General features: G+C 51.7%; 8 protein-coding genes across 8 annotated transcripts; 6 read left to right on the top strand and 2 right to left on the bottom strand.

The window, feature by feature from the left end:
* Position 1: 1 nt before the first annotated feature.
* On the top strand, positions 2-1,863 carry EDD37DRAFT_19104 (PrpF protein). The gene has a single exon (XM_062810090.1). The coding sequence runs from the start codon at positions 157-159 to the stop codon at positions 1,468-1,470; it is 1,314 nt and encodes a 437-aa protein (XP_062674645.1). The 5' UTR covers positions 2-156; the 3' UTR covers positions 1,471-1,863.
* EDD37DRAFT_19114 (esterase/lipase) lies at positions 1,864-3,247 on the top strand. Its single transcript, XM_062810091.1, has one exon. The coding sequence runs from the start codon at positions 2,256-2,258 to the stop codon at positions 3,084-3,086; it is 831 nt and encodes a 276-aa protein (XP_062674644.1). The 5' UTR covers positions 1,864-2,255; the 3' UTR covers positions 3,087-3,247.
* Positions 3,248-5,533: 2,286 nt separating this feature from the next.
* EDD37DRAFT_660818 (amt family ammonium transporter) lies at positions 5,534-7,375 on the top strand (the record flags this gene model as incomplete). The annotated part of the gene is made up of 2 exons (XM_062819120.1): positions 5,534-6,894; positions 6,951-7,375. 2 exons carry the CDS (start codon positions 5,534-5,536, stop codon positions 7,111-7,113), a joined length of 1,524 nt encoding a protein of 507 aa, XP_062674643.1. The 3' UTR covers positions 7,114-7,375.
* Positions 7,376-7,499: 124 nt separating this feature from the next.
* On the top strand, positions 7,500-9,291 carry EDD37DRAFT_19037 (uncharacterized protein). Its single transcript, XM_062810084.1, has 4 exons — positions 7,500-7,813; positions 7,950-8,085; positions 8,144-8,327; positions 8,379-9,291. Exons 1-4 carry the CDS (start codon positions 7,789-7,791, stop codon positions 9,015-9,017), a joined length of 984 nt encoding a protein of 327 aa, XP_062674642.1. The 5' UTR covers positions 7,500-7,788; the 3' UTR covers positions 9,018-9,291.
* On the bottom strand, positions 9,222-10,864 carry EDD37DRAFT_18938 (beta-lactamase superfamily domain-containing protein). Its single transcript, XM_062810077.1, has one exon. It carries the CDS (start codon positions 10,732-10,734, stop codon positions 9,427-9,429), a length of 1,308 nt encoding a protein of 435 aa, XP_062674641.1. The 5' UTR covers positions 10,735-10,864; the 3' UTR covers positions 9,222-9,426.
* Position 10,865: 1 nt separating this feature from the next.
* On the top strand, positions 10,866-12,982 carry EDD37DRAFT_18976 (mitochondrial chaperone BCS1). The gene is made up of 2 exons (XM_062810078.1): positions 10,866-11,203; positions 11,258-12,982. Exons 1-2 carry the CDS (start codon positions 11,030-11,032, stop codon positions 12,602-12,604), a joined length of 1,521 nt encoding a protein of 506 aa, XP_062674640.1. The 5' UTR covers positions 10,866-11,029; the 3' UTR covers positions 12,605-12,982.
* On the top strand, positions 12,983-15,761 carry EDD37DRAFT_18921 (uncharacterized protein). The gene is made up of 3 exons (XM_062810073.1): positions 12,983-13,772; positions 13,818-14,675; positions 14,736-15,761. Exons 1-3 carry the CDS (start codon positions 13,360-13,362, stop codon positions 15,736-15,738), a joined length of 2,274 nt encoding a protein of 757 aa, XP_062674639.1. The 5' UTR covers positions 12,983-13,359; the 3' UTR covers positions 15,739-15,761.
* On the bottom strand, positions 15,761-18,550 carry EDD37DRAFT_18932 (S-adenosyl-L-methionine-dependent methyltransferase). Its single transcript, XM_062810075.1, has 3 exons — positions 18,443-18,550; positions 18,175-18,392; positions 15,761-18,121 (listed from the first exon to the last, which is right to left on the bottom strand). Exons 1-3 carry the CDS (start codon positions 18,464-18,466, stop codon positions 15,784-15,786), a joined length of 2,580 nt encoding a protein of 859 aa, XP_062674638.1. The 5' UTR covers positions 18,467-18,550; the 3' UTR covers positions 15,761-15,783.
* Between the last annotated feature and the right edge of the window lie 24 nt (positions 18,551-18,574).

Below are 18,574 nucleotides of genomic sequence, written 5' to 3'. Positions count from 1 at the left end.
CAGCACATCGCCAATGACCATCGTTCTCCTCTTCATCACGCAATGTGACTAAGTCTGGCCAGAAAGTTGCTCCAGATGTCGTGAAACAAATTGACATGTTCTCCTTGTTCCGCTGATAGATTTGATGCGACCAGGGTACAGGACAGTAGATCGACCATGCTACTAGGCCACAGATGGGCCAACACCACCACCCTCGGTCACATACAAAGATCAGTCCGTGTATGCCTAGACTTGCTTTGGATCAATGAGAACACGCAGTGGCGGAAGCCCATGTCGACGGCACCATTCCCCTGCGCGGTTAAAGCGTCCTTCTGGAGAGGTGGCACGTCCAAAGGTGTTTTCTTCAACATTGACGACCTTCCAGAATGGATGCAATCCATCTTGAACTCGGAGAAGCATCCCGACAAGAGTCAATTCCAGAAAATGGAAGGATTCTTCGCTGCAGTGATGGGATCACCCGACAGCTATGGAAGACAACTTAATGGCATGGGTGGAGGCATCTCTTCCCTTAGCAAAGCAATGGTGGTCGGGCCATCTAGTCTGTCAGACGTTGATGTGGACTACACCTTCTTCCAGATAGGTGTCAAAGATGGCAAGCTAGACATGGCTGGTAATTGCGGCAATCTGAGCTCTGCAGTCGGGCCTTTTGCATTGAACTCCGGAATCTATCGTGGAGCACCTGATACCGAGCAAGCGAACAACGACATTGAGACGGGATCGGTGACCATGAAGATGAGAAACACCAATACCAAGAAGATCATTGAATCAACCTTTGAGGCATGCAAGATCAACGGCTTCTGGCAGTACTTGGAACTGGGCAAGAGCTCCATTGATGGCGTCCCTGGCACCGCGTCTACCATCACACTCTCTTTCCTCGATCCCGAGGGCTCCAAGACACCAAACGCTTTACCGACGGGCAACGCCGTGGATCACATCAAAATCGGCGACCAAGCCATACGAGCATCTTTGATTGATGTCAGCAACCCAGGGATTTTCATCGATGGTAGGGACGTCGGTTGGCACACTGGTGCAACGCCAGAAGATCTGAATGCAGATGAACAGCTCCTGGGCAGACTTGAAGCTATTCGCAAGGAAGGTACAAAGATGATGGGACTGGATCCCAATGTCAGCAGTATCCCGAAGATCGTGCTGTTATTCCCTGCCAGAGCAGATGGCCTGGATATCTCATGTCAGGCTCTCTCAATGGAACAGGCTCACAAAGCTGTTCCTGTTACGCTTGCACTCAACCTAGGTGCAGCTTGCAAGATGGAAGGTACAATACCTAACCAGTTGTCGAAACATCTGAACCACGCAAATACCGTCATTGGTCATCCTTCTGGGACGCTTGTGGTTGGGGCAGATATACAAAATGGGAAGATACGGAGTGCGAAGCTGCTCAGAACCGCTCGATGCCATATGGATGGTATGGTCAATATTACCAAGGCCGACGAAGACGAAGCTCAATTTTGAGGATCCAGAGTGCTAAGATCTCGTATCTTCGAAAGCCCTCGCTGGATCAGCTTACGTGACGTCGGTATTGCCACACCCTACGAAGAACGTCGCCAACAAGGACCGCTTCAAAGCACATTCCACGATCACATATCAGACTCTAGCGCCACACGTCCGCGGCACAACCTACCTGAGGCGATACCTGTCGCGCATGAGGGCTGAACGTTGGTGATCTTAGACGTGATATATCTCGCTGAGCTGGTCACCAGAATGTCCGCAGGCACTGACCAAGCAAAATACCACTCGAACGAGGAACTTACCAAGCAAGTGCTGGTGTTCGCGCTAGACGGAATACTTCAAGCCTCGTGTCTGCTGCGGCAGTGACACTTGTACACAGTAACCTCACACGCATCACATATCAATTTCGGACAAACTTCGGGAAATGAGGCCGACGTTGGAGTATTTCTTTTCAGCTTCCCCTTTGGTCCGCGATCTCCTCATATGTCATGACCGCATACGAAACAGATGCTCCATTCGTACTTGAATAGCTTCTGAATCGGTGTTAACTCCACGCCAATGCGAGCAAATGGAATTATTGCGTCAGTGAGGATAGATCAACACACATTTTCCTTAGCAGCCTCAAATGCTATCATTGGACAGAAAGGTTCAAACGTGCTAGGACAAAAGGTAAAGTACCTTCAGCTTGATCTATCTTCCTCCCTTCGCTTTCCTGCGTCCTTGAAAACACCACCTCCGAGTTATCTACCCATACAACCTACCGCCAAACACCTACCCGAATCCTCACCATGTCCGCACAAAAATCCCTAGGCAAATGCTGCATCTCGGGGTCCGTCCATGATGGCACCCCAACCGGTCGCGAAGACACCATCGGCGGCCTGTCCACGTACATCGCCGAGCCCAGCGATAAATCCACCTCCAAGACAGTCGTATTTCTAGTCGACATCTTCGGCTACAAATTCAAAAACGTCCGCCTTCTCGCAGACAACTATGCCAAGGCCGGCTTCTACGTCTACATCCCGGATGTGCACGAAGGCGATTCCCTGCCCATCGAGTTCCTGCAGAGCGTCGAACCACCTCTAAAAGCGAAAGAGGAGGAAGGATACCTGACCAAAGCGAAAGAGACGGTTGACGTTATGGCCACGCTTGGCCCGTGGCTAGCCAAACACCGCGAGGGCGTATCGGAGCCGATCATCAGCGGCTTCATCAACGCGGTGCGACAGATCCCTGGCACGAACAAGATCGGCGCCATCGGCTTCTGCTGGGGTGGCCGGTACGCGATCCTGCAGGGCCACAAGCGGACAGAGGGCCAGGTCGGCGGCGTGGATGCAGTGTATGCTGCTCACCCGTCGCTGCTGTCTATCCCGGCGGACATCGAGGCTGTCACGGTCCCGACTAGCGTCGCGGTCGGCGAGAAGGACTCGCTGCTCGACTTGAAGTCGGTGGAACAACTCAAGGAGACGCTCGAGAAGACTGGTGTGCCTTCCGAGGTCAAGATCTACAAGGATCAGGTACACGGGTTCGCACTCCGGAGCGACTGGAGCAGCGATGAGGATAAGAAGGCCATGGATGATGCCGAGAAGCAGGGTATTGGGTGGTTCAAGAAGTATCTCTCATGAACATATCTGAACAGCGCTCTGTACAGCTACTAGAGTGAGGATGCAATGAACGATAATTCCATTCTTTATACGAAACCGTGAAAATACTCAATGATCTTTGGCCGGGGAATCCTCCTCCTCCTCCTCCTCCTTTTTCACCGCACCATGATATCGCAAGTGAGTACCGATATAATCGCTAACCTATTTCGTGTGTCACTGATAAACTCGTGGTTCATATATTCAACTCGAAGAGAACTGTTCAACAATCTCCCTTCCAGTATTCTTGCCTCCTAATATCGACTTGATCACAAGTTTCATCGTGATATTAGTGCTTGGAGAGACGAGTACGTTCCGCCCCCCTGCTGCGGTGAATCTCCCTTCCAGTATCCGACCTCTTATTCTCCTCTACTGTGTTACTGAGTTAAAGACGGAGAGACGAGTTTCGATTGCAGACATCAATAGAAAAAAATCGTGAGGTTTCTTGGATCTCTCGAGGTCTGAGTTTTTGCTGGCGCTCCGGACGATTTCCTGTGGGACTTTTTGGTATGAAAAGCATCTAGGCTCTCTGACTTTTGATGGGATGGGCGGCGTGATATTTGTGCGGTGAGGCAGAATTGCGATCATGGTAGGAAGCAAGTGAATGTGCAAAGATCAACGACACGAGGCTGGTGAACGTGACGAGGCTGAATACCAGGTACTTGGGAAACGACGTACGTCCCGCGACGAGCATCGATTGGGTACGTCGATCATCATGTCGCTCAAGATATTGAATGGCATCTTCCGGCTGTAATGGAAGGCCATCGTGGTGAAGCCGAGATGAAGGATTCCAGATTTCGTCTGCGACTATCAATATTGTTCTAGTTGTCTTTACCTTGCAAGAATTATCCATGTAAGCGGTCGCCGTGTAGCAGAAATAAGTATAGGGAGCATCCTATCATTACTCACTCCGTAACCGGATGCTCCAATATGCTTGTTGCCTTATCGCCCGGTAGGTGAGATGTCACTCTCAACAATGGATGGTGAAAGTCATTTCATATAGCGCACTCCTTTTCCGCGGTCTCGCAAGACAGGCTCAAAGTCATGGTATCCCTGACCAGACACAACCATACGGAACGAGGCTGCTAATTTGTGCCATCATCGTTCCCAACTTTTTGTTTTGCCAACACTCGTGCCGAGTCGCCGCCGTAGGCATCCAATATGGAAAGAGAAAGATACATATATTGATCGTAATTTACACCCTGAAATTCGGATTAGGACAGTGCTCCAGGCTCTGTGCGCGGGTTGCATGTTTTCAGCCACGTGCACTTTGTACATCCATGGTATCGGGCGAGCACTTGCCACTGAGTTACAGCATCTCACACCGTGCAAGGTCATGCTTGACTTATGCCATTCACATGATAGCCCACACGCATATCAGCCGACAGTCGTATGGTAGACATCATGATATTTCTTTCGGCCAGATGGATCAATAAGGCTGAGTGGGTAAGGATGTATGAACGTCAGCCTGTGGAACCACTTTAGATAAGCGTACCAGTTGTGGGTCGATGGGTTTGTGCCAGTGTGCCGGCTCACCCAGGATCGTCAACAAAGGGTGTCTCACGCATCAAGCCAACACCTTTGATGTTGGCCTCCAAGCAGACACCTTTCCAGGACTCACCACTGGCTCGTTGCTTTTGATGAGAGGAACACCCTTGTCGAATCACCATCATCGGCGATATCGCTCGTCCTCGTCAACTTTCAAGGCCAAGCCATGACAGCGTGGGGAGGAATCGGAGACTGGTGGACTCTGATGAAGCTTAGCAGAGTTTAGAAGTCTTAGGCGTTAGTTCACCGTGACGCCAAGCACTGATAAGCTTCCTCCCCAGGATTGGCTAATGCCCCCCAGCCTTCCATGCTGGCCATGACAGGCTCTTTGACCTTATCAACACCTCAAACTTATTCCACCTGTTCCCGCCCTACGTTTTGGAATTGCTTGCAAACCCAATCACGTAGTGGCTTTGCTCTCAATGATAAGCAGACGAGCAGCATTGACCTCTGATTGGTGATCCAGGCAGTATGCCGCTGCCACGTTGGTGCCTGGATCGGTCGCTAGCACTGCTCATCATGCTGAATCTCCGCTTCTAGAGACGAGCCTCCGAGAAATGTGGTCAATCGGCCAATGATAACACTGCTTCAGCAATTGATATCGCTTGAGCCCCCGGTCCATCTCGCAGTAGGGGAGATAGGTAAGGGTCCGTTCGGGAGCTCGGGGTCTTGGGTTGCGCTTTTCTTTTTCGTCGTGCGCAATGGCGACTTTTCCATGCTTAAGAAATCCATTTCCACCCTCGTAGCGGAACGCGTCCTTGCGCTCACCTCTCTCCCTTCGTATCCCTCAATCCGGTGCCCTCTCACACTCTTTGGGCTGTGTCGCCATCTCGAGAGCCCCGGCGAACAAACCCACGACGTCGAGACTTTCACAGTCCGCAAACATGCCCGCAAGGCCGAATGCACCGATAAGGGCAAGTAGGCGATGGGACGCCGACACGTTGGTCGCCCCCGAATGGCTTAACAATGGTGACAACGCCTGGCAATTGACAGCCGCAACTCTCGTCGGCCTACAGTCGGTTCCTGGTCTTATGGTCATGTACGCCGGCTTGGTGAAGAAGAAGTGGGCAATCAACTCCGCCTTTATGGTGCTCTATGCCTTTGCAGCCGTGCTCATTTGTTGGGTGATTTGGGCTTACAAGGCGGCCTTTGGAAAGCAAATGTTGCCTTTTGTTGGCGTACCTGGCCCTGCGCTCACGATGAACTATGAGTTGGTACAGGCATATCTGCCCGCAGCCGATCTTTACGCAGCATACCCCATGAGCACGATGATATATTTCCAGTTTGTCTTCGCAGCCATTACACTCGTCCTGATTGCTGGTGCCGGCCTCGCAAGAATGAACTTCACCGCGTGGATGTTGTTTGTTCCACTCTGGCTGACCCTCAGTTACACCGTGGGAGCCTTCAGCATCTGGGGAGGTGGTTTCTTGTATCAGATGGGCGTTCTCGACTACTCTGGTGGATACGTCATCCATGTGTCCTCTGGATCGGCCGGTTTTGTTATGTCGTATTGGGTTGGACCGCGACATCCTCGGGATCGCACAGAATTTCACCCCAACAACGTTCTCCTGGCCTTGGTGGGCGTTGGCCTTTTGTGGCTTGGCTGGAACGGCTTCAACGGAGGTGACCCTTATACCGCTTCGCCCGATGCCGGCGCTGCAGTGTTGAATACCAACATCTGCACTGCCATGAGCATGTTAACCTGGACACTGATGGATTTGGCTTTCTTCAAGAAGCCCGCTGTGATTGGTGCTGTTCAAGGAATCATCACCGGCCTTGTCGCAATCACTCCCGCCGCAGGGTTTGTCGCTGGTTGGGGTGCCATTATTATTGGATTATGCTCCGGTATTATCCCATGGATCTCCATGAACATTCTCGGCAAGCAGAAATGGTTCCTCGAATTTGCGGACGACGTGGTCGGTGACTTCCACACCCATTTGGTTGGTGGTATCGTTGGTGGTTTCTTGACCGGATTGTTTGCCACTAGCGAAGGCACAGCCGCTTTTGCCCTGTCCCCAACTGGCGGTGCGATTGATGGGAATGGCCGACAAGTTTGGGTACAAATCGTTGGTTTCTTGTTCATTATTGGGTGGAACATTGTTTGGACCTCCTTGATCTGTCTCTTCATCAAATACGTGTTGAGAGTGCCTTTGAGATATAACGAGGAGCAACTCTTGATTGGTGACGGTGAAGTTCATGGAGAGCTTCCGTATGCATTCTTCCACGACGGCCGTCATGACTATGAGTAAGTCGACCTCTGCAATTGGTGTTTGTTACACGTACTGACTCTATCCTTTTCAGTGCCAAATACGGCCAGCCAGACCCGGAAAGAGCTCATGAGAAGATCGAAGGTGTCGATGCTGGCAGAGACATCAGCAGTGAAGAGGGCTCAAGCTCGGGCGGCAATAATCTGAGCGGAGGACAGATTGGAGCCGTTCATCCAAAAGTGACCAAGCAACATTAAGCTTGACCTTTTTTTTTTCATCTCAAGCCAGTGCGCTGGATGTAGGATTGGGGCGTTGTTTGTATGAAAGTCGTGGTTTGAAGGCAGCTTCGGAAGAGACATCTCATACATTTTCTCCACGGTTCCGGAGGGACATGCTTCATGAAGTGTAAGAGGCCAGCCAGAGACATATTCTTTGACCATTTCAATATACCCCTTAATAATTTGAACCTTTCCTAAGACATGATGAATGTGCGCAGTTGTTTGTTTGGGATGAATTATCATCGAACAAAGAGCAGTTGCCCAAGGCTGAGTGTGTGATGTCAGGCCATTCTCAAACGCGTCAAAAGAGTCTTGTCTGACAAGTATTTTATACATGAAAAGCACGACAAAGACGGTGTTTGCCCATTAGATATTTTATCAGACGTGCCGATTTCTTGCAAGCAAGGCAATTGCTCACTTCACTGTGTTTCAGCCTTTCTCTTGCCTGTTTGTATTTCTACTTCCCCAGCCATCGCGATGCTCATTTTGTTCCTTCATTCTTCCTAATCAATTTCCAACTTCTCTGGACTTTTCTCGATCATTGAACCGCTGCGCCCGTTCTTATGTCTGGCGTCTGTCACCCATTGACACTCCCAACCCTCAACCCGCGTATCTGAGCTACTTGCCAGCGCATCGCTGGCTCCACTGTTCATCATGTCGAGCGCAGTGTATCGCTTCGGTAAGTGCCCTACGAACATCCTGACATCTGTGTGATCTGTACCGTAGCTTGGTGGTGTACCAAAACATGACCACGCCTTTTCCCGTCTCCAGCCTTGGCTTTTTGGTCAAGCCAATGCGTATGCTAATCTGAGCAGAGATGGCCAAGACAGGCCGGGCCGGCTGTCAAAACACCCAGTGCAAGAAGGATCAAGTCAAGATTGAGAAAGGTGAATTCAGATTCGGAACTCAAGTCATGATCAAAGATCATCTCACGTGGATGTGGAAACATTGGTAAAGACCTCCTACGGTCTGGTGACAATATACGCGGTTGGAACTGACACTAATCTAGGGGATGCGTCACTCCTGGGCAGATTGCCAATATGCAGTCTCAGATTGGTTCCCTCGACGATCTAGACCTTGATGCAGACCTTCCAGCCATTCTCGACGGATACGAAGAAATCAGTATCGAGGCCCAGGAGAAGGTCAAATTCGCTTTGCAACATGGCCACGTTGCTGATGAAGATTGGAAAGGGGTGAGCTTGCCAAGTGACGCTCGTCTGCCATGACTAATGCAATCTACATAGGAGCCAGAATTGAATCGACCGGGAATGAAGGGCATCAACAAGCGTACACCCAAGGCGAAGAAGACTGCAGACGAGGACGGCGAAACACCGGCTGCAGGAGGAGATGAGACACCAACTAAACCCAAAGCAAAGAAAGCTCGCGCCAAGAAGGTCAAGGCCGAGGCAGACGATGACGAGGATGAGTTGGGCTCTCCACCACCGAAGAAGAAGTCCGCCCCTCGCAAACGCAAGGTTGCTGAGGAAGACGCAGACGAGGAAGCTGCTGAGAAGCCCAAGAAGAAGTCAAGAGCCAGAAAGGTCAAGGCTGAACCTCAAGACGAAGAGCTTGGCTCAGATGATCTTTTGAACGCTCCCGAGGTTCCGGCACAGAAGAAGTCAAGAGCGAAGAAGGTCAAAGAAGAAGATCTGGACGATGAGGAAGACGCTCCTGTTGCACCAAAAGCCAAAGCCAAGAAGTCCAAGAAAGTCAAGGCTGAGCCTGAAGTGGAAGAAGGTATCGACATGGAAGGTGTTGGTGGCGGAGACAACGAATGGCTTGACCCAAACGCTCCGATTCCGGAAGAAGAAGAAGAAGAAGAGCCTGAAGCCGCTCCAAAGAAGAAACGAGCTCCAAAGGCAAAGGCCAAGAAGACAGCATGAGCGATTCTCGACAGGATCGCATCTCTATGACCACACGAGGGCCCGACTTTTGCGAAGCTATGTGTAGCGAACAGAGCACTGTTGTATTGTACAAAAGGTGGTTGAGGGATTGACACACTTAAATCCGAGGGAGTGATAAGCGAGTTCATAGCGTCGCGAGAGATTCCCTGTACTATTAGAGTCATTTGCTTTATGCTATCAGTGAAGTCGGATGCATCTTGATCGTGAGCTTGTTAAGACAACAATGGAATTGAGATGCTTCATTTTGAGCACAAGACTGGTCTTCCATCAGGCCGTCGAGTCATTGTTGTACAAGTTCACCTGATTAGCCCAACCCGCTAGAACTCCCTCGAACATCATGCTGTCTAATAACAACCATCTAATAGCACCGATTGGCCGAGATGCAGGCTCAAAATTCTCGACTGTCGCCAATATCACAAACGTCAAACACGCCGGTCTCGGGTATGGAGTGGTGAGCAAGAGCCTTCTTTAGCAGCCTGGGCGGTTCCAAGACATCTTCTTCCGTCAGGACCCAAGTGCCCCAGTGGATGCCCATAGCTTTCTTGCACTTGGTGTCCCTGAAGACCTCAACCGCATCTCGAGGATCACAATGCATCGGGCTCATGATCCATCTAGGCATGTACGCACCAATGGGGATGAGACCGAGGTCGAATGGACCCCTCAGACGACCAATGTCTGCAAAGGCAGGGCAGTGCGGGAGTGAAGAGTACTCTTCGGCCCAGTCATCCTTACCGTCCGACTCTTTCGGTACAGAACGATAGCCCGTATCACCACCAAAATAGACGGACTTGCCACCTGAAGATACGGACCACGAGGCCCAGAGTGTCGCGCAGCGGTCGTGGATGCTTCGCGCTGACATGTGCTGACAGGGCAGACAAGAGATGCGTGATGTGATCGTGTCGGCTGCTGGTTTTGGTGTCGGACTGTCCGTTGAAGTAATGCTACCCTTCTTTTCCGCAGGGGCAGAGGGTGTCAATGTAAAATCGATCTCATCCCACCAGTCCATTTCTGTGCAGTGTTCTTCAATCCCGCAGGCCTTGAACCACTTCTTGTTACCGAGGGGGACGAAGAAGTGGGCTTCGGGGTGCAGTTTGCGGATCTCCATGATGGTTGGGTGTGAGAGGTGATCGTAGTGGTTGTGGGAGATGACTACCGCGTCTATCGTCGGAATATCTTTGATCTGGCAGGGCATTTCGGTGTATCGCTTAGGGCCCAGCCAGGAAAATGGCGAGCAGCGGTCCGTGAAGACTGGGTCGAACAGGACTCGTAGACCGGAGGGAAACTCGAGGTAGTAACACGCATGGCCGAGCCATGTCGCTCGCAGCGCTGTGCTGGCTGTTCGCGAGGGTAGGAACGTTGGTGGATGTACTGGCACTGTAGGAGGAGTTGTGTCGGGTTTATTGGCCTGCCCGCTGAACCTGCGGCCAAGCATACCGCTCATAATGGTCCAGAAGGAAGGAAAATGCCATGATGGCCATGGGTTGTCGAATCCACCGCTCTTGACGTGCCATTTCTTCGTCTTGGTGATTTCGTCGTCGGGTCTGGTGCTTGCTATTGAAGGCACGGCGACGGTCGCGCCGTAGATTAGTGCTGAGGCTGATGAGGACATGATTGGGCGAGACTGCGGTGGAGGATGCGGAGGATGGATTTTGTGTGCCACTCTTTTGGCGAAGAGTTGGCGGAAGAAGGAGCGCATGGGAGGAATCGCAGACACCCGGGGAGGATGGTGTCTGGTATTTATCGAGACTCGCTTGTGTTGGTGCCTAATAGAGGCATAGAAATATATCGCATGGTGGTGAATTGTCCTTCCTTACACGTACATAACGCACGGTCTCGGGCGAAATACATTGGAAATTCTTTAAGTCCGACTCTCCGGTCAAGTTTCTCGGAGTGCGGATAGACGCTGTTCCGGTCGTCGCTGCGACAGAACTCGTGAATTTAACCCATTACTATCTCAAATCGGATGATACCCGTGACAGGTCGCGAAGGGGATGCAGAGCGACAATGGAGTGGTTACGGTCGCTTCAAAGCAACCTACGCCGGTAGCTCGAGGGAACGATGCCGCGACGCAGAAGGCTGACTTCGTGCGCCTGTTCACTGGGGAAGGGAACAGTACAGAGGGGGGACTGATCGCGCAGTTGGCGAATAACCCTCTTTTCACTGCTGTAAGTATTCTGGATCGACGTGGAAATGTGGGTGGACTGGTCTAACAGTGACAGGGTTTTGGTCTGGCTGGTCTTGGTGCCCTCGCGACATTCGGTCAACGAGGTCTGCGCAATGGAGCAGCCCTCTTGCGCCGCCGCCTTCTTGTCGATGTCGAGATCAACGTTCGGGACGATTCCTACCCCTGGTTCCTGTATTGGATGACATTACATGAAAGGGGAAGAGTGGCCAGCACTGCAGCGCAAGCGAATCAAGGTGTTTTCGAGTCGTTGCTGCAACGACTTACACCGCGCATGCGACATTTGGCCATCGAGACGGAAAAGCGCGAGCTACCTAACGGTGCCATCCATACAAACTTCGCTCTAATTCCTGGTCCTGGAAGGCACGTCCTGCGCTACCGAAAGGCATGGATTTGGGTCAATAGGCAGAGAGAAGCCAAACAATTTTCAATGGACGGAAAACCGTGGGAGACAGTGACCTTGACCACACTGTACTCTCAACGGCATGTGTTCGAGTCCTTGTTCAAGGAAGCGCACGAGATGGCTACGCAAGCTGTGGAAGGCAAGACGGTCATATACACTGCATGGGGTACGAAGTGGGATAAATTTGGTCACCCTCGAAGCAAACGGCCCTTGGAATCGGTGATTCTGGACGAAGGGGTCAAAGAACGAATTGTCGACGACGTGCAAGACTTCCTTGGTTCTTCGAAGTGGTACTATGAGCGGGGCATCCCATATCGACGCGGCTACCTTCTCTATGGACCTCCAGGGACTGGAAAGTCGTCGTTCATCCAGGCATTGGCGGGTCATTTGAATTATGATATTGCTATGCTGAATCTCAGCGAACGTGGCCTCACAGATGATAGACTGAACCATCTACTGACTGTGATTCCGCAACGCACGTTGGTCCTGCTGGAGGATGTAGATGCGGCGTTTGCGAACCGCCGCCAAGTCGAAAGCGATGGGTACCAAGGCGCCAATGTCACCTTCTCGGGGTTGTTGAACGCCTTAGATGGTGTTGGAAGCGCAGAGGAACGCGTTATCTTTCTCACAACAAACCACGTGGATCGACTGGACGAGGCATTGGTCCGACCGGGACGAGTCGACATGACTGTTCGTCTTGGTGAAGCCACGACATACCAGATTGAACAACTCTGGCAGCGCTTCTACAATGAGGCAGATCCGGATGGGGATGTCAGGGAGAAATTCTTCAACAAACTTCAGGAGATTGACGTCTTGCCCGGACCGGAGGCAAAGGTCAGCCGTACCAGTATGGCTGCTTTGCAAGGACTGTTTCTGTACAATAAGGGAAATCCCGAGGGAGCCGTCGATATGGCGTGGCAGCTTGCGCCGGGTGAACTGCCGAGCTCTTTAACGCTGACGCGGGCAAAGGCCACGCTGTGAAGTTGGGGAGCATTTTGTATCATCTTTGTAGCTTACAGCGGCTTTCATTCTTCAGCTATTGACGACTGTTGGAGAAATCAGGAAGTGACTGCCAACCTGAATCCTCATCGTTTGGGGCCCTGCTAAAAGTTATCGAAGCCTGTAGATTTCAACTCCTCGTCCAGATGAGACTTCAAGTGGGAATCCTGATCATATGTGAATTCTGTACCTATGGAGGAATTCTGTATTCTGTATTCTGTAGTGACGGTAGTCTGGGCGACAATTCTGTATCCGAGAGATCCGCATCCTGTATATCACTCCATTGTCTGCCCAAAATTCGAAGCCTAGGGAGCCTCTAACAATTTAGGTGCGCGGATCGGCCGCTGATCTGCCTGAGAAACTCAGAGCCGCAAATGCCATGACTGTTGTCAGATCTCACCCAGTAACCTTCCGTTTGCAAACATGCGGAAGCGTTGTCGCCGCTGCCCAGAGTGGCAGTGCTTCCCTCGTACAGTAGCTAGCTGCATCTCCTCACGTACCAAGCTGCGATTTCCTTGTTTCAATCGGGGGCTGAAAAGTCGACCTCAAGATCCTCATCCCACCTTCATTCTTCTGCCCAAGAATGCCAACTGAGCCCACGGCTCCGATATAGCGGTGGTCGAACAGTGGTGGTCAAGCCCTATAATACTGTCACTGCTTCTGCAGAGCAGCGTTGATATTGCACGACTCTGCGACATGAAAGCCTGCCACCTAAAGGTGACCTGAACTGGGCCATAATGGACCCTTTTTCTATTGCCACAGGCGTAGCCGGCCTCGTTTCACTGGCTGGACAAGTCATTAGTCAATGCTATCGCTATGGATGTGTTGTCTCTGATGCTCCGAAGGAAGCGAAAAGACTAGTCTCCGAAGTCACCAACCTTAGTGGACTGTTGCTCGGTCTTCAAGGCTTGATTCGGCAAGATAGCTTTCCTCTGCAAGACGTCAAGACGATACTCGAAGAATGCAAGAGTTCACTGACCTCCTTGCTTTCGCGACTACAGAGTCACAGCCCGGAAACCAGCAAGTCTACCGCGGAGCGTGCAATCAGACGCCTATTGTGGCCACTCCGGAAGAGTGATACTGAGGAGCTTACCTCTGCCATCGAAAGGCAAAAAGCCTCTTTGTCGCTGGCTTTGGACACATTCTCAGCGTAAGTCGGAACCCCAGCCCGGATACCGCCTGCTGATAGATCTAGAGGAGCTCTTGTGAAGCAAGGCAGTACCCTCGACTATGTCTCCAATACGTTGTCGGATCTGTCTCTTGACCTTAAAGCCAACCATGCTACGCAGCAACGTCAGCAAATCCTGGACTGGCTTTGTGACTATCAGTATGAGGCACAGTATCGTCGTGGACTTCAACTCCATTGTTCGACAACCTGCGCATGGCTCCTGAAGCATCCCGACTTCATCAAATGGTCCAGTCGCAGGTCATCGCTGCTCTGGATGCACGGGCAAGCAGGCTCGGGCAAGACTGTGGCTACCAGTTACCTCATCCACCATATGACGAACCAACAGTCAGGGCACGAGACCATGTTCGCATACTTCTACTATGATGCTAGTACCGTCGAAAGTCTAACACCAGAGACATTCTTCGGAGCCATAGTCAAGCAATTCTGCTCGCAACTCCCACAGATGCCTAGTGACATCGTTGAGGCGCATGAGCGAGCTTCATGTCGGCAAGGCACGCCGAAGCAAGCCAGCCTAAATGAGCTCCAAAAATATCTGATACATCTCCTCGAAGCCGATAGATCAGCCGCCATCGTCATTGATGGACTAGATGAATCCCCAGAATTTGCGACAGTCTGCGACTTTCTTACATCCACAGTTGGATGTGGTCATTATCCACTCCGAGTCTTCATCAGCAGCCGACCGGAGAAAGACTTACGGAGACGCCTTGAGAAGTTCCAGGAGATTCCTTTCCCTGAAATGGCCGTCGAACAAGACATCGGTGTTTATATCAAATGGAGAATCGAGAATGACGACAGATTGCGCCGCATGAGCGAGAAGATCAAGAAACATGTGGAGAACAGCCTGCGGGTGGATTCTCACGGAATGTAAGTGGTTTCGCGTCCTCATCTTTTTCATGGTGCGAGAACTAATAACTCGTGTCCAAGGTTTCGCTGGGTTCAATGCCAACTGGACGAAATCGCGCGCTTGAGGACGGACGCAGCCATAAAGAAAGCGCTGACTCGACTTCCCTCCAGCATACAAGGAGCGTATACGAGGATTCTGCAATCCATCTCCCAAGAAGACGCTGTCTACGCGAGAAGAGCGCTGCTATGGCTTGCGCATGCCACTATCCCCCTAACACTTCCAGAACTTGCGGAGGCCGTGGTTCTCGAGCCGGAGTTTGACAGACTCGATCCTGAAGCCGACTTGAATGATCCGAACGACATCCTCGAGATCTGTGGTAGTATGGTGGCTTACAACAGCCTTTCTGGTACTGCTCGCCTTGCCCACCACTCAGTCCGGGAATTTCTTTTGGGAAGCTTGAACGAGAACTCGTACTTCTACATGCCTGCTCGCTCATCACATCGTGTAATGGCTGAAACCTGCCTCTCGTACATACTCTTGGACGACTTTTCGAAAGGGCCATTCTATGGGTCCGACTTCCGCAAAATGCTCAAACGGTTCCCTCTTATAAGATACGCCGCTCAAACGTGGCCGTCCCATGTCCGAAGATCTGGTGCCGAGAAAGACATCCTGCCCCTGATCCTCCGTCTATTGACTCCGGAGACTAACGGCAACTTCGGGTTCTGGCTGCAAGTTGTCCTGTTTGATTCACGGCACGGGTACATCGAGCCGAGTGCGGATCTTGCGCGAGCGAGACCATTATACTATGGCGCATCGTATGGTCTGACGGAGACGGTCCGCAGTCTGGTGGCAATGGGCGCGAATCTCAACGACCGGGCTGGAAGGTATGGTGGGACCGCCATGCACGCTGCCGTTTGGCGAGAGAGGCCGGAGTGTCTGCAGATACTGCTTGACGCTGGCGCTGATTGCTCTATCCAGGACGATAATGAAACGACGCCGCCTCAATTAGCGCGTTGGAGTGGGAAGAAAGCGATATGTGATATCTTCCCGGAAGGTGTTCGGGTGGAAAAGATGTGGAAATAAATTTCTTGAATCAGGAGCCCTCTACAAAGCTGTCTGCAGGATTCCCTATGAGACCTCGACGCCGCCATCATTCTCATCCTCGGCCATTTTGACTTCTTCTCCGTCCGCCTCGCCTACAAGCAATGGCTCCGGAGAGCTGCTGTTCCGGCGGACTGCGGGCGCATCATCTTCACCAGCCTTCTTCTCACCCGCGTCCACCAGCTCGACATCTCCAGCCTTCGCATCATCTTTCTCAGCTCCGTTCCCATTCTTGACCCAGCCTTTGCTCAGATTGACCAGCGGGGTATCGTCATCATACAACCGCAAAAGCATCGCCTTGCGCTCTTCTTTCGGCAGCATGAGATTCAGACTCATGATAGACTTCCACAAAGGAAAGACCATGCGCTCACTCAGCCCGTCCTCGGCATCGCTAGGCTCAACAATGAGCACGCAGCAGCCCATCCTCATATCGAGAATCTGTTCGCCCACCTCGCCTAATTTCTTGTATTCTTCGTCGTTGAATCGAGGGAACATCTCGATCAGTAATCTGCGCAGTGTTTCCTTCTTGTGCAACTTGACAATACGTTCGGAGCCGACCCATGTCTCGAGCAGGCGCAATCCATCGGTCTGTATACGCCAAGGGCATACATCTGGGGCGGGGGCGTCCTGCTTGACAAACATTTTGACGCCCGCATGTACGAATTTAAGGCCCTTGCCTTCGTTCTCCTGGAGTATTTCTTTGGTGAGGGCATTGGTGTAGTAGATGTTCTTGGTGGCGGTGCCTTGAGCGTTGCGCACCATATATCTGTCCTGGGGAAATCGTGGGGAGAGGTTGTAGAATTCCCTGATCTGTGCGAGTTCGGGAATGTCGGCGGAGAGGTATTTGAATGGTTCTTCGAATGGTTGATCGCGATTCTTCTTCTTAGGAGGTTGTGCTGGTCTGTCTAGAGCTGGTGCTGCTCCGTTGGGCGCCGCGGCTTCCCCGTTCTGATGACTACTGGCGCCAGCATCCTGCTCGCTCTTAACGCGCTTCATGGGTGCGCTGTCATTCTCGGGACCTTCATCTTCATCTTCTGAGCGTTTGCGCTTGCTCGTCCCATTCGCATCAGGGGGTGCCGAGCCGTTAATCGTCTCTACCGTCCCGTCGAGGGCAGTTTCGAGCTTCGCTTCGGTCCCATTGGAGTTGGCGGTCTCCACCTTTGCAGATCCTGACTTGACAGTGGCCACAGCCGGTTTCGTTTCAGCCTTGGCTTTGATCTCTGTTTTCTTCTCGAGAATGGCAATGAAGAATGCTCCTGTATCTTGGTCGTGGGGGTAGACACGAATGGCACGGTCGAGAGGTATATCTTCTGTTGGTGGGAACATGCTTGCCGAAAGACGTCCCAATCCGTCGTCACCAGCGTCAGCTTTCTGCTTCAGCACCGATTCGTAGTCCTCCCAGATGCGGCCGGCCTTGTCCATGATGCTCCACTTCTTCAGTCCAGATTGTCGTTTGAGACCGGGCAAGTAGTCTTTTGTCTCTAGGAGTTCGACATACTTAGAACCGCCAGAACGATTGATGGCCTCGGCCAGAACGGCTTCGTCTTCCACAGGATTCATGCTGCATGTGGAATAGACGACTCGGCCACCGACCTTGAGCATTTGTAGTGCTCTTATCAAGATTCGTACTTGGGTCATATGTAGACCAAGGCCATTGCTCGGGGTCCAATTTCTCCAGATTTCTGGGTTCTTGCGCACTGTGCCGTCGCCGGAGCAGGGAACATCTGCTAAGATGCGGTCGAATTTCAGGTAGCGGTTCTGTATGGGTCCTCCTTCCGGTCGGGGTAGGGAGGGGATCTTGATTGAGGGAAATATCGTGGCGTCGTGGTTTGTGACAAGGATATTAGGCGAACTCAATCTCTTGACTTGATGAACCAGCATGTGCGCTCTTCGGTAGTCGACGTCGTTTGCAATGAGTAATCCGGTAGATCGGCCGTCATCGGCAAAGTCCTCTCCGTCTGGTCTGTCGGAACTGTTGGCAACATTTGCTGCGACTTGCCTACATCTCTCCTCTTCTCCGGCGTGGATCATCTCGATCAATTGCGCGGATTTGCTGCCAGGCGCGGCACATAGATCCAAGACAGTCATGCCAGGCTTCAAGTCCATGAGGAGGGGGGGTATCATGCTGACCACCTCTTGACGACTGATGTTTCCCACATCCGTTTCTGCCACCAAGAACTTCTGGAACGCTGCGAAAGGTTTGAATCGTCGAATGACATTTTTGGGTGTGGTCATGAACCAGGCCAGCTGGTCGGGGTACCAGACGACGGATTGTGGAGAGTCGACATATTGGCCTTCATAGGTGATCGAGGTGATTTCGGGAATATGGACATCGCGGAGGCGCTGTTGTACAGCCAGAGCGTGTCTATAATGCAGAACTTAGTATTGATGCAGTTTGTAGATCGAATTTAGACATACGCTCTTGATCCTGTAAAGCGAAAACTGTTGGGCAGATCTCTCCTCATAGCCTCCCAGAAAGCGGTCTTGTCATCTTCCGATAATATACCGAGCTGATTGTAGTACTGTTCAAACTTCTCGTTATTTCGAGGGATGTCCTGCTTGCTCGTTCGATTGTCTGCGCGAGGTCGGTTCCCTTGCCCTCCGCCGCCGCGCCCACGACCGCCGCCACGACCGCCCTGAGGAACATGTTAGTATGGTATACAATTGTTTTGGAGACGTAGCTTACTTTGTAACCGCCTCGTTTGCCCATTTCTGAGGTATGCAAGGCTCCGAGTCGCACTTGCACCGTTCAAAAAATGACATAAACAAAAACGTGGGGAAATTTTTCTTCGTAAGATCGATCTGACAAGTCGTATCG

The sequence above is a fragment of the Exophiala viscosa genome, assembly GCF_022695815.1.
Source record: "Exophiala viscosa unplaced genomic scaffold EDD37scaffold_1, whole genome shotgun sequence".
NCBI lineage: Eukaryota > Fungi > Ascomycota > Eurotiomycetes > Chaetothyriales > Herpotrichiellaceae > Exophiala > Exophiala viscosa.
Note: the sequence above shows the minus strand (reverse complement) of the source record. Positions and strands in the feature narration are given on the sequence as shown.

Excerpts from the sequence above, each read along its gene's own strand:
- EDD37DRAFT_18932 (XM_062810075.1), bottom strand. The coding sequence starts at position 18,466 with ATGGGCAAACGAGGCGGTTACAAA. Across the intron at positions 18,393-18,442 it reads GCAAACGAGGCGGTTACAAA|GGCGGTCGTGGCGGCGGTCG; the intron begins GTAAGCTACGTC and ends CATGTTCCTCAG. Across the intron at positions 18,122-18,174 it reads CGCTTTACAGGATCAAGAGC|ACACGCTCTGGCTGTACAAC; the intron begins GTATGTCTAAAT and ends TCTGCATTATAG.
- EDD37DRAFT_19037 (XM_062810084.1), top strand. The coding sequence starts at position 7,789 with ATGTCGAGCGCAGTGTATCGCTTCG. Across the intron at positions 7,814-7,949 it reads GAGCGCAGTGTATCGCTTCG|AGATGGCCAAGACAGGCCGG; the intron begins GTAAGTGCCCTA and ends TAATCTGAGCAG. Across the intron at positions 8,086-8,143 it reads ACGTGGATGTGGAAACATTG|GGGATGCGTCACTCCTGGGC; the intron begins GTAAAGACCTCC and ends ACACTAATCTAG.
- EDD37DRAFT_18921 (XM_062810073.1), top strand. The coding sequence starts at position 13,360 with ATGGACCCTTTTTCTATTGCCACAGGCGTAGCCGGCCTCGTTTCACTG. Across the intron at positions 13,773-13,817 it reads GCTTTGGACACATTCTCAGC|AGGAGCTCTTGTGAAGCAAG; the intron begins GTAAGTCGGAAC and ends TGATAGATCTAG. Across the intron at positions 14,676-14,735 it reads CGGGTGGATTCTCACGGAAT|GTTTCGCTGGGTTCAATGCC; the intron begins GTAAGTGGTTTC and ends CTCGTGTCCAAG.
- EDD37DRAFT_18938 (XM_062810077.1), bottom strand. The coding sequence starts at position 10,734 with ATGCGCTCCTTCTTCCGCCAACTCTTCGCCAAAAGAGTGGCACACAAA.
- EDD37DRAFT_18976 (XM_062810078.1), top strand. The coding sequence starts at position 11,030 with ATGCAGAGCGACAATGGAGTGGTTACGGTCGCTTCAAAGCAACCTACG. Across the intron at positions 11,204-11,257 it reads ATAACCCTCTTTTCACTGCT|GGTTTTGGTCTGGCTGGTCT; the intron begins GTAAGTATTCTG and ends TAACAGTGACAG.
- EDD37DRAFT_19104 (XM_062810090.1), top strand. The coding sequence starts at position 157 with ATGCTACTAGGCCACAGATGGGCCAACACCACCACCCTCGGTCACATA.
- EDD37DRAFT_19114 (XM_062810091.1), top strand. The coding sequence starts at position 2,256 with ATGTCCGCACAAAAATCCCTAGGCAAATGCTGCATCTCGGGGTCCGTC.